Consider the following 12,556-nt stretch of genomic DNA (forward strand, 5'->3'; position numbering starts at 1 on the left):
TGTCTATTGTATTTTGATACTCGGTTCTAGATTGGAACAAAACACTGATCTCCCATCTCCACACCTCTGCGTCCGATATATATATTTGATAAATTCTAGATCAGAGTCCCTTAGTAGAGATCAGTCTTCTCCCTGAACCAAGTGACTCCTGCTTGCCAGTCTCCTCCCAATGAGCAACCATATTATCCCAAGTAATGAAATCCAAAACCCTCTGCTTATTCACCAAGGAATTTGATTCCATCACATCCTCAAACATGCGCTGTAGTCCGTAACTCGCAAAATGACACATCATCGCAACATCCTTCACAGCCAGATCTTCACGCACAGCCCAGACATTCCCTATCTCGCTTTGCCAGTACATTGGCGCCCAGCACCAGTCGTACTTGGAAGGATCGGTTTCAGTCATTAAAAATGGAACATTGTAGTTACTGTCTGCCGTTATACCCTCTTCCCATCCTGGCGGGTCATAGAGGAACCCCGTGTCCGGGTCCTTCCAGAGCCGTATAGGCATGCCGAGACGGACAGATATCGGTGAGATAGATCCGCGGCCTAGAGAGATCCTGTTTGCGCGAGTGATATCAACGGAAACGAAGGGTTCTGACCCATGAAGTTGTATTTCGCCGTGGCAGCAGATCTCCACGCCGCGGACGGTTGTTGGCGCGTGGTGGAGCCGATCTGGGACGCTTTCTCTAATCTGCGTGTTTTGGTAGCTGATCAAGTAATCGACTAGATGGCGGAAGTCGGCTAGTGTTATATCGGCGTAGTCTTCGTGAGCAAGCATAGGACCGCGATATTCATGGGAGAGAGTCGACGCGCAGGATGCTCTCACAGAAGCCATTATGCTTCTGTTTGTGGTTAACCCGTCCATTTAATAGGCGTCACCATGTACTAAAGTGATACAGTATCCTTCCTTCCGTGGGGACCAGGCTGCAAATCCAGAGCCAAGATTTCGACATCGTACTGGATTATGTTCGACGCGCATTGTCCCTTTCAGTGGTTGATCAGTTCCAAGGTAGGGAGATGATTCAATCTTTGTCCATGAGATGCGGTCTTCCTCGTCGCATCGACGCCGACATGGGACCCATATCAGACACGGCTCCTCTCTCTCAGATGGGAAGTATATGGCCCGTTTGTGTTCCGGAGAAGGTCTTTCAGGTTGAGTAGCGAATTGTTTGCAGAGAAGACTATGTGAGGGAAAGTCACTCCTCTCACAGTCCGTGGAGCAATAGTATGTGCTTCGACACTGAGCACATTGAATCCCTGGGGTTGTATTACACAACACACAACAATGTTGAGGTTCGAAATTGTACTTCGGGTCATATCGCGGTTTTGTAGTTGGAACCATTCCTTCACTTTTTTTGTTATGGTCAGTTAGTGATAAATCGCTCGCCAAAATAATAATTGGTTAGCTCACATCATCAACAGATCACTCTGCTTCATCGTTTCTTCATTCTCAAACAGCGACACATGCTGCTCTCTCCGCTGCCTTTCTTCAAGAGTAAACCGTGAGAAATCTGACACCATGTCGGATTGCGCGATATTCACAGCCAAGCCTCCCTGCCTGAGGTTCGTCAAATCGCTGAGAAACCCTCGAATGTGACCTACGAGGCTCTTCTCTAACTGCTGGATGGCAACCTCTATATCACCGGACTTTGATTCTGGTACAGCCGAGGCAGGATAACAAACACCATGTCTTCCACGTGTGGCAACTGGACTCGGCAGTCCGCGAAGAAAGGTTTCACAAAGCAAGCAAGTCTTCTTACGGCATCCAAAGTAGTCAAAAGTAGGCTGAAGTGCGCCCCTCTCATCGTAGTGCATCACTAGTTGCATCTCAATATGCAGGGAAACTGTCTCTGCACAGACTTCTTCAAAATTCTCGCTGAAGGAATCAAGTTTCTGGACCACGGGTCCAGGAATGGTGCCCAGGCCTAGTCGTTCCCATGCCTCGGATATTTTAATCCTGTATTTGGCTTCCAGCATTGTCTTTGATTTAGGGTTGACTAGTACGATCCTGAAATTGCGAAACTGTGGCTCGCGGGCAGCTATTGATCTCAATAATCGACAGTCGACCAGCGGCCGGGCGATGAATCTCAACTTGTTCCAGAGTCTCGAGCCACCCTGATCTCTGAAGGTGTTTGACAACAACTGCCGAACCTGTGTCAAGTTGAGACAACTGTAAGCTTGTTGGACTATTAGGGACCTCGACTTGAGGTCTCCCTTTTCAGCATTGAATTCCATTGTAAGATCCGTCATGGTCGTCCAAGCTTTCACTGCGGCCACAGCCTCCTGCCCAAACCCTCGTTGAGAATTCCAGTCAGTACATGTTGAGTCACGTTCTAAGGTTTTCCGGAAATCTTTAACCCAATGATCGATCCGACGGGACATAAACCCTATCACCTTCAGTTCGAAATCTGTTAGGAAGTTTGCAGTGGTGTTCATCTCTATTTCAGCCGTCCCGTCATATATCAATCTTTCAAAAGACGACCACCGAGAATTGGAAGAAGTCACCTACCTCCAGTACTATCTTCCAGATATTTCCCCCAACATCTTACAATATCCCAAAATCTCACTATCAAAGCAGAATCCACCAGAAAGAAAGCCATCATTCCTTGCAATGTCAACCTCAACTCCATCTTCTCCTTCCCGTATTGCCGTTGCAGTAACCCCATCCCATCCCTTACACGGTGACAACAGCTGTGCAATACAGGCCAGGAATTTCCGGCGAATAGAATCTTGAGGTCCTGACAAAATCACTTTGTTCTCTGTGTTGTAGTCTATCTCATCGTCACTCGAGTCATCTGTATCACTGCCGCTTTCCACGTTGCTCTCAGCTTCAAGTAGCTCCTCGTGGCTTCGGGTCTTTGTGAGATAATAGAGGATATGAACGGCCCAAACGACGCGTGCAAAGCATTCTTGCTGCGGACAAAGTGATGATCTGTGCGGTTCAGCCATTGTATGAGGTAAATGACCGTTTACAGGAAAGCAGGAAAGAAATCAGGGTTCATACTTGAAGTCAATAATGGGCCATTGGTGGCCAGCTCAGTGCGGGGCAGTGAGAGTAAGACAAAAGTTCTGGTTTGCAGTGTAGACATCGATAGTACCCTCATATTTGCGATTCTTAATGGGATAACCTCCACCGATGACCAGATAAAGAAGCTAGCTACCCATGATAGAGTAGGAGAGTGTAATTCTCACTAGATATCAAAGTAGATCAAGGTCAACGGGTGATGCCAAGCATCGGGGACCTAATATGGAGGGTGGGGGTGACAGTAGTACATAGATACGTATGTTGTAGGAAGGCTCATGTGGGGCAAGATATCGCCTTGTATAACCTTTGATCTAAACAAAAGGCCATCCAATTCTCGTCTACCGAGTGCCCAATTCCTGAAGCCTCTCATTCTACTCTTACAATCCCCAGCAAATCTACACTTATTCACCACCATGTCTCGACTCTCCAACTACCGATTACTATGTTTCGACGTCTACGGCACTCTCATCGATTGGGAGAACGGCATTATCGCCGCATTACAACCACTCCTCACAACCAGCACCACCGAGTTCTCCCGCAAGCACCTGCTGACCCTCTACCAAGAGCTCGAAAGCGAACAGCAGCGAATCACCCCCGACATGCCTTACTCCGAACTCCTAGCCACAGTGCATCCCCACTTAGCCACACGCCTTGGCCTACCCACCCCCAATGACGCCGATAACCAACGCTTCGGCGCGTCAGTAGGTACTTGGCCCGCCTTCCCAGACACAGTCGACGCCCTACGGCGCCTGTCGCAGCACTACAAGCTGGTAGTCCTCTCCAACGTGGACCGGGCCTCATTCGCCCGGTCCAATGCCGGCAGTCTACAAGGATTCCCCTTCGACCGCATCATCACAGCGCAGGATGTGGGCTCGTATAAACCCGATGCGCGCAACTTCGCATACATGAAGGCGACCGTGCAGGAGGAATTCGGTGTGCGACCCGAGGAGATCCTCCAAACGGCGCAGTCACAGTTCCATGATCATCGGCCAGCGCGGCAGGCGGGGATTCGATCGGTGTGGATTGAAAGGCCTGGAGCCACAATGGGAAATACAGTGGAGGAGCCCATTTTTGATTGGCGATTCGATACCCTGGGGGATATGGCAGATGCCTTGGAACGGGAAAAGGAGTAGTAAGCTGGGTCAGCACTTTATGGCTGTTGCCTGTTGGGGGACCATGTTGAGGGCCAGTGAAGATGTTCCTTGGCTGAAGAGGAAGAGAAGAGGGTGACGGATGGAGGGGGGGGGGAACCTTCGGACGAGGCTTGGCGTGGGAAATGGCTGCCTCAGCCACAATGCAATCGTCAGTCAACCCTTTTCTGCAGATGCATGAGTACTTTTGATACTAAAGATTAGTAGAGCACGTTATTCCAACTCCAAAACAATGTATGGAAATTTGAATAAAGCGACCGTGGATTCTTTTGTTACTATAGAGACAATTCGGTTACTTGCGCGGCTCTGCCGGGTAATTGTAGATGCGGTGGGGAATAAGAGCCTCATAGTTCGCTAAACGAGATTATGTACGAAGTATTCTCTACTGGGCTACCTAGTTGGAAAATGATCATTCACGATGCAACTCAAAAGCTCATTTCCACCAAGCGAACCGTGTACGCTAGCTGGCTGACTCGGAGTTGACGGATTTAGCAACGAAACAACGAATTGAATGGCAAAGTACGTGCCTGAGCCTATGGCGTTCCAGAAGGAGTCGCTCAGGGACTCGCAGTGTCTACGTAGGCATTTGCCAAGAAGGGTCATCATCCTTTGCCACCTGCAAAGCAGAAAAGAAGTTAGAAAGAGTTTATCGACGATGTTCAAAAAGTAGTTAAGACGGGTTGTATCGGCTGGTTTCGCCTCGGCCAGTGGAGTTCAATTAGTTGACTTGGTGACTGGACCTGGACCCTGCGCTTAGGCTTAGGCGAGAGGCTTGTGTACGCTAACAATAATTTGGGGGAACTGGTCGTTCTGGCCCCATCGCCTTTGTGAACCCTCTCCTTTTTATTTTTGAAGATTCCCGATTTCCCTTCCTTTTCCACGCGTTTTTCTCGTCTCGAAACCCTCACTCTCCAATATAGCCCGCCATGAAGGGTTTCCTACGCTCGCTGGGCAGTAGCCGCCGCTCTAGTACGCCCTCACCTTCCTTTTCCCCCCACGCAATTCCCCGCAACCACTGCTAATCTCCTCCCAGGTCCCGGCGATGATAGCGAACAGGACTATCCCGATGACTCACCAGAGGCCATTCTGCTGCGTGAAATGGTATGCCTCTCTACCTTTTTCGTTATCGCCATTTCCCCGACTGACAATGCGCCACCCAGAAAACCTTTTGCGAAGCCAGCAACCAGCCCGGTACTCAGGTACGTCTTCCGCTACAAGCAACACCTCTGATATCCTCCGCTCTACATACCATTGCAGGATACTGACGGTCTGCCCCTTTTCAGCAAGGAAACGAGTTCGTCCATCTTCCGCGCATTGTCGAGACCGCCGAATCGAGTCCCGCCGCTGCCAAAGAAGCCGCGCATCGCATCCGCAAATACCTCTCCAACCCGAGCAACACCCCGAACCACGTCCAATACAATGCCATTATGCTCATGCGCATTTTGGCTGATAACCCGGGTCACAGCTTCACGCGTCACTTTGACGCCAAGTTTTGCACCACGATCAAAGAGCTACTGCGCAATGGCCGGGACTGGCATGTGCAGCACTATTTGCGCCAGTACCTAGCCCAGCTGGAGACGAACCGACACTGGGATGATGACCTGCAACTGTTACTGCAGACGTGGGCTAAGGAGAAGGCAAAGGGAGGCCGGTCCTTTGTAAGTACCGAAGGCCTAGGCATCTTGCGCCAGGAAGAGAACCGGAACTAATTTGGATCAATCCCAGATGGATCGATATCCCACTGCATCCGCGATGCAAGCAAATGGGCCCATGGGACAATATCCAGTCCCGCAACCCATGCGCGCACCAGCGCCGGCTAGAAGCCTGCCAGACCCGGGCGAGCTGGCTGCGCGTATCGAGGAGGCGAAGAACTCGGCCAAGCTGCTGACGCAGTTTGTTCAGACAACGCCGCAGGCCGAGTTGGAGGAGAATGATCTGATCAAGGAATTCATCGACCGGTGCCGGACCTCGTCGCGATACCTGCAGGGTTATATCCATTCGACCAACCCGGCTCCGGATGAGGAGACCCTTCTTACTCTGATCGAGACTAATGACGAGATCTCCGTCGCGTTGTCTCACCAGCAGCGCGCTATGCTGAAGGCGCGCAAGGCTCGCGGGTCGTCCACCCCAACTTCCAATATCAACAGTCCAGCTTCGCCAGCCAGCGAGGTCGTAGCATCGGGCGGTATAGGCGCACGCCCCGCTGCTGCCGCTGCAGTGGCTACTTCTGTTTCCACAGAACAAACTCCCGGAGTTGAGCCAACAAAACGTGAATCAAGAAGCCCCGAGGAGCAATCTGCGCCCGTGGTGGAGCTTCCTTCCACATTTACTGTGAACCGGTCGACCGCCCTCCGCAGCAACCCCGAGGAATATGACTATAAATCGTCCGATTTCGAGGTGCAGAATCCGTTCGCCGATGAAAATGCGGCGAGCGACTCGGACGCAGAGCGGCATCCGCCACATGCCACCACGACAGCCACCTCCACTGATGGACGTGTGCGTGTCCAGCCTAGTGAGCAGGAGCGTTAACATGAGCCCATGTGAGGTGGTCAGTATACTAGCTACTGTAGCGAAGCGATTGATACCCCCTTGAACCTGATTTTGCTTATCTTTCTTTTTTCTTTTTGGTTGTACCCCGAAGCGATTATTCCGGCTTTTGCCCCGGCAAGCTCTTTTGTGATTCTTTCTCGTGATACCTTGAGTATTCTTCGTTTCCATTGCTGAACGCGGAATTTTTTTCCTTTTTGAGACTTCCTCCGGACATAAGCTAGTTATTGACTGACTAGGCCTGAGTGATGTGATATACCGATCGGCCGTATCCTTTGCTCGGGCCGGTCGATCCCAAACATTGAAACTTTTCCCTTTGATATTAAACTTGATTACTATGAGCAACCTCAAATAAGTCCCTGCTCGAGCGATGAGCTTCGCCGAAATTCCTCCATTTTCTCTACCTATCACAATCTCCCTTAAGAAAAGACTGGACCTTGACATGATCGATGATGTCGACGACGTTTCGCAGTGCCCTTCCTGCAGCTGCCGAGAAAGTTGGATGTTTCAGAGGTTCCACCGTCCAGCACCGCTTTGAATCAACCTTAATGAAAGTAGATTGAGGGACTGGGTTCTCCGGGGCTGAAAAGGGAGAAGTGCCCGAACCTATCATTATCATCCATAGTAAGAGGGTAAGGTTAATTCTAAGTGGTTGAACCGATGTCCTCCCATCGCACAGGATTGTCATGTTTCTCGCCTTTAAAAACCTCCACATAACCCATATTAATCTCAGATCTGCGACAGCCGCACTAACAAATTATCCAGCAATCACAATTCTCACCCAGTGTTTCTTCTTCTGACGCTGCTGTCAACCTGAAACTCCGCGCCTCCCTGTTCGGCGCGTGGAGCCGGCCTTGGCACGGCCTTAGGAAGAACGTCGGCCTTGTCCCGGATGCAGACCGGTTAATTCAAGCCCTGCACTGTGCTCAAGATGGCCCGATGAGCGGTAGCTTCTGTATTAAGAAGCTCCGAGGCTCTGGGACTTCCAGGTCTCACCATACATCGGGCCATGTGGAGGGGGCATGGTCCCTGGTGTATATCACGGAGGGGAAATAGTGTTTCAGAGTGCTTGTTAGGTGCATCTGGCTTGTACCTGACAGGTAGGAGAATTGCCTACAATGGTAATCGCCGAATCCCTCCGCCTGGAAGTGTACTCAAGGGGAATTTTGTGATTTTGATCAGTGTTTGTGGTTGATTGCAATGGATACTGACAGGATCTAGATCATCTCTGGCTCCAAAACGGTCTGTTCGTCTATATAAACCCAGTACTCGGCCCTGGCCCCGCGGTTTATTGAAAGTATCAAGCGGGTCTATTATTCTTGACTTTTTCCTTCTCTTTTTTTCTGTTCATTCATTCTCTCCGGTCTGGGACTGTGTAGCCTTCTTTTCTTTCCACTCGCTATATACAAGCATCGGTACCGGTTTACCGATCTATTCCCTTCTTTCGCGGTCCTTCCAACACGCCTACGACTCTCCAAAATTACCACATCGGGAGTCAAGATGAAGTCTTTCACCACTACCACCGCTGCCCTCGCAGCCCTACTCCCTCTCGTCCACGGCCACGGCTTCGTGACCAGCCCCAACCCCCGTATGCCCGGCGCCGCTATGAAAGCCGCCTGCGGCAACCAGGTCGAGATCAACCAGCAGTCCGACAACTACGGCAATATCCAGGGCGAGCTGCAAGTCGCCGCTAGCCAGAGCGACTACAATGCCGCCGAGTGCGATATCTGGCTGTGCAAGGGCTACAAGCTCGCCGACAACACGGATAACATTTACTCGTACACTGCTGGTCAAACCATCGACTTCAAGGTTGATATCCGCGCTCCTCATACCGGTATTGCCAATGTCTCCGTCGTGGATACTTCTAGCAACACTGTCATTGGTGACCCTCTGATCTCTTGGTCCGTGTATGCTTCGACTGCTACCGGCGTCACTGCGAACGAGACTAGCTTCAGCGTTACGATGCCGGATAATCTGGGCTCGCAGTGTGCTACTGCTGGTGACTGTGTGCTGCAGTGGTATTGGTATGCTGAGTCTATTGATCAGACCTACGAGTCTTGCATCGACTTCACTGTCGGCGGTTCCGGTTCGAGCTCTAGCTCTAGCTCTAGCTCGTCCAGCTCCAGCGTTGAGACTACTTCTTCCGTTGCCGCTGCTACCTCCTCTTCATCCGCTGTCGTCGAGACCAGCACCACCTCCTCCGCTGCTGTTGAGGCCACCGCCACGACTCAGTCTACTACCGCCGCCGCCGAAGTTACCACTTCTGCCCCCGTCCAGGCTGTGACTACCTTTGCCACCCAGGCCCGTCAGTCCTCGCAGCCCAGCACTGTCGTTGCTACTCCTAGCGCCGTTGCGAGCACCCTGGCCATCCCTACCGACAGTGCTGCTGATACCTTGGAATTTGTCCGGTCTGTGTTCAAGTACTTGGTCGGCAGTAACTAAGCTGGGAAGTGCCGCGTTGTGAATTGTACTGTAGAGCATGCCAAGTATGGTGACCCACTTTCTCAGGGGATAGTGTCAATAGAGCCAGACTTGAAATGCTAATTCCTTGTTTATCTTTTATTTTCTGTGACAAGCAATAAGAGGGCTCTTGAAGATATTTATCATTGCGGTTTTGTATCATTTCTTGATGGGGATCGTGTGTACATCAAGTTAACTCTAAGGTAGTATTAACTGGCTTTCAGGCAAAATGGAGATTCTTATCCTCATATCTGATCCCCGAGAGACCCACTTGGATCGAAACTGACACCGGCGATTCTATGGCCACGCCCGAGGGAAAATGCCTTGTTGACGATTTCTCGAAATTACGGACTTTGTATGCTCAATCCAGTAGAAAAATCAAAGAAAAATGAGATCGCTAAAATCCGCCCTTGGCTGCACATCTACCAAGCTTTCCTCCCAAGCCAAGTCTTGACTGTGTCTGGTTGGCGCTAACAGTGCGTGTTGATAAGACATGATAAGCACAGCCTCAGCGATTTTTTGTGCACATCCCCGAGTTTTCCATTGATCTTTTTTCCTTTCTTTCATCACTTTTCTTTTTCCTCCCAACCCCTTGCCTCATCTCCCATTCCGGGGCACATACCGCAATCATGGAGGACCACATCCGACAGAGCATATCCAATCACCCAGGCCCCTTCCAGCACTTGACGAGCAGCTCCCCTCACCCATCGCATCGCTCCGAGAGAATGACGCCCCGCGCCTACGACGAAGCTACCTCCACGGGCGTGGAGACCGAGGGCTCCAACATGTCCCAGCAGCAACAACGTCACACCAGCGCCGATGAGGAGGGCAAGCCTCCACCTCGCTACACCCCCGAGACCGACCCCTTCCGCCTCGCGTCTAAGCTAAAGACCGAAGAGGAGATCCGTCAGATCAAAGCCAACACCGGGCGCAAGCGCGATGCCAACGGCCCACGGGTGATGGAGATGGTGCGGGACACGGGGGCTAAGGGCAAGCAGGCGCTCATCACTCGCAAATTGCAGGGCTTCTACGAGACGCAGAATGAGAATATCGAGCGCATGCTAAAACCAGTCGAGGAACACGTCCGGGCCGCGCGGGAACTCAATTCCGAGAATAGTCTCAAGTACAAGATCGCCGTGTACGCCAGTTTCGCGGCGAACATCATCCTGTGCGTTGTGCAGGTGTACGGTGCAGCCTCCTCCGGCTCGCTGTCGCTGTTCACCACTATGGCAGACGCTATTTTCGACCCCATGTCGAATTTGACCCTGCTGCTGTGCAACAAGGCTGTTAACCGCGTTGATCCACGCAAGTTCCCCGCCGGAAAGGCGCGTATCGAGACAGCCGGTAATATCTGCTTCTGCTTCTTGATGACGGCAGTCTCGTTCATTATTATCGCGTTCTCGATCCGTGAGCTTGTCGCTGGCTCGGACACTCTCCTCGCGCCCTTCCACTTGCCCTCTATTATCGCGGTGGCTGTTGCATTTGTTACGAAACTCGGTCTGTTCATGTACTGCTTCGCGCTGCGGAACCAGGTCTCGCAGATTCGCATTCTTTGGGAGGACCACCGCAATGACCTGCTCATCAATGGATTTGGTCTGTTGACTTCGGTCCTCGGTTCTAAAATTCGCTGGTGGATTGATCCCATGGGCGCTATTATGCTGTCCGTTCTGGTCAGTGGCCTCTGGCTGCACTCTGCCTATGGCGAGTTCCAGCTGCTGGTCGGCGTGACTGCCGATACCAAGATGCAGCAGCTCATTACTTATATCTGTAAGTTTTTTACCTTTTCTCGTCAACCGGCATTTCTATACAATCTTGGATTCTGATAAATTTTTCACAGCCATGACCCACTCCCCCCTCATCACTGCCATCGACACCGTCCGCGCCTACACTTCCGGCCCCCGCCTGCTCGTCGAAGTCGACATCGTCATGGAGGACTCGGCCTCACTCCGCGCCACCCACGATGTCGCCGAGGAACTGCAGATGAAGCTCGAGTCTCTCCCGGATGTGGAGCGTGCTTACGTGCACGTTGATTATGAGACTACCCATAAGCCGGAGCATTTCCTCAAGAAGGAGCTCTAGGAGCGGGGTTGAACATTCATGTCTATTTTTTGAGCGTCTTGCATATCCATAATTGTATAATACCACTGCACGTGGCGACGATGTGGCTTTGTGCGCTAGCTCTGTTTCATCAACAATTCTTGAGCGTTGAAAAATCTATACGACTATACTCGGGTCATCTTCGACAACAGGTCAACTAGAAAGCCCACAATCCACATTAACCAACAACATGTCGCGCAATAAACTCCACGCCTTTCTGAATAGACGCAAAGGCAGCATCATCACGCTTCAACTTAGCATCAAACCCATGAGCCATCCCCTCAACAAGGTACAATTCACTCTGCACCCCATTCTTCTGTAACTCGGCATAAGCCCACTGCGAAAACTTCGCATCAACAACCACATCCACTGTTCCCTGTACGAAACATGTTGGCGGGAAACCAGAAATCTTCAACAATTTCTCCGGATCCACAAGGTCATACTCATGCTCTGCAATGATCGCGTCGAATTGGGTCCCCTTCCTGACAGAAGTAACGAGATATGCCCCACGCGGTGTGCTTAGATCGAGACCATTCGGTCCGAATGGAGGTCGTGCTGCGGTTGGTGGGGGGATTTCGGTGAAGACTTGGTTGATGAATTCATCGGATGGTGGAGCTGGTGCACCGGGTTGGGGTTGGGTGCTTGTACTGGTGTGGTAGAAGGGATCACGGAGGTATTTGAAGCCGAAGAGGTCGAGGATGGCCTTGGGTGGATTGGGGCGAGATGCCTAGTTGAAAGACTAGGTTAAGCTAGAGTTCGTTCTATCTCAGGTTGCAGATCTTGCAACTCACCATCAACAACGCAAGACCTCCGCCGCAAGAGTGACCGAGGGTGACGATGTTCTTGCCATCTACCCGGATACCATGTTCTTTTTCCAGGAGTTGAGGAAGCTCGTTCTGCGTCCATTCGTATGCAGCTACTGAGTCGCTGACTGGACCATCCAGAACGGATATGGTAGGACAGAGTCGATAGTCTGAAGATACAGCGATGAAACCATTCTCGTTCAAAGCTTCGATATGTGTAGCTGGTAACATTGCGCGGCTACCCACAATGTAGCCACCTCCATGGAAGTATAGTGCTTCATGTTTGATATCAGTATGGTTTTTTCCATAGACGATGCAACTTGTCTTCTAGGATCTTACCAATTGCCTTTACAGAGGTTGTGTCTTTGGGTAAATGCACCGTGGCTGTCAAGTCCACCGACTGGGCCCCATAATTGACGGTCTTGAACACGTAGTCGACGCTTGTCATGTTTGCCAAAAAACTGATAGTG

General features: G+C 51.1%; 6 protein-coding genes across 6 annotated transcripts; 4 read left to right on the forward strand and 2 right to left on the reverse strand.

The window, feature by feature from the left end:
• Positions 1-100: 100 nt before the first annotated feature.
• N7473_010108 (uncharacterized protein) lies at positions 101-838 on the reverse strand (the record flags this gene model as incomplete). The annotated part of the gene is made up of 1 exon (XM_057156047.1): positions 101-838. One exon carries the CDS (start codon positions 836-838, stop codon positions 101-103), a length of 738 nt encoding a protein of 245 aa, XP_057004702.1.
• Positions 839-3,441: 2,603 nt separating this feature from the next.
• Positions 3,442-4,161, forward strand: N7473_010109 (uncharacterized protein; the record flags this gene model as incomplete). The annotated part of the gene is made up of 1 exon (XM_057156048.1): positions 3,442-4,161. One exon carries the CDS (start codon positions 3,442-3,444, stop codon positions 4,159-4,161), a length of 720 nt encoding a protein of 239 aa, XP_057004703.1.
• Positions 4,162-5,105: 944 nt separating this feature from the next.
• On the forward strand, positions 5,106-6,708 carry N7473_010110 (VHS and GAT domain-containing protein; the record flags this gene model as incomplete). The annotated part of the gene is made up of 5 exons (XM_057156049.1): positions 5,106-5,148; positions 5,213-5,280; positions 5,340-5,378; positions 5,463-5,837; positions 5,905-6,708. 5 exons carry the CDS (start codon positions 5,106-5,108, stop codon positions 6,706-6,708), a joined length of 1,329 nt encoding a protein of 442 aa, XP_057004704.1.
• A 1,518-nt stretch (positions 6,709-8,226) lies between these two features.
• N7473_010111 (lytic polysaccharide monooxygenase) lies at positions 8,227-9,168 on the forward strand (the record flags this gene model as incomplete). The annotated part of the gene is made up of 1 exon (XM_057156050.1): positions 8,227-9,168. The coding sequence occupies one exon, from the start codon at positions 8,227-8,229 to the stop codon at positions 9,166-9,168; it is 942 nt and encodes a 313-aa protein (XP_057004705.1).
• A 647-nt stretch (positions 9,169-9,815) lies between these two features.
• On the forward strand, positions 9,816-11,265 carry N7473_010112 (cation diffusion facilitator family transporter; the record flags this gene model as incomplete). The annotated part of the gene is made up of 2 exons (XM_057156051.1): positions 9,816-10,953; positions 11,024-11,265. The coding sequence occupies 2 exons, from the start codon at positions 9,816-9,818 to the stop codon at positions 11,263-11,265; spliced, it is 1,380 nt and encodes a 459-aa protein (XP_057004706.1).
• A 196-nt stretch (positions 11,266-11,461) lies between these two features.
• On the reverse strand, positions 11,462-12,534 carry N7473_010113 (alpha/beta hydrolase; the record flags this gene model as incomplete). The annotated part of the gene is made up of 3 exons (XM_057156052.1): positions 11,462-12,010; positions 12,075-12,361; positions 12,426-12,534. 3 exons carry the CDS (start codon positions 12,532-12,534, stop codon positions 11,462-11,464), a joined length of 945 nt encoding a protein of 314 aa, XP_057004707.1.
• Between the last annotated feature and the right edge of the window lie 22 nt (positions 12,535-12,556).

The sequence above is a fragment of the Penicillium subrubescens genome (assembly GCF_028828155.1).
Source record: "Penicillium subrubescens strain IBT 31985 chromosome Unknown utg000007l_segment0_segment0, whole genome shotgun sequence".
NCBI classification, from domain to species: domain Eukaryota; kingdom Fungi; phylum Ascomycota; class Eurotiomycetes; order Eurotiales; family Aspergillaceae; genus Penicillium; species Penicillium subrubescens.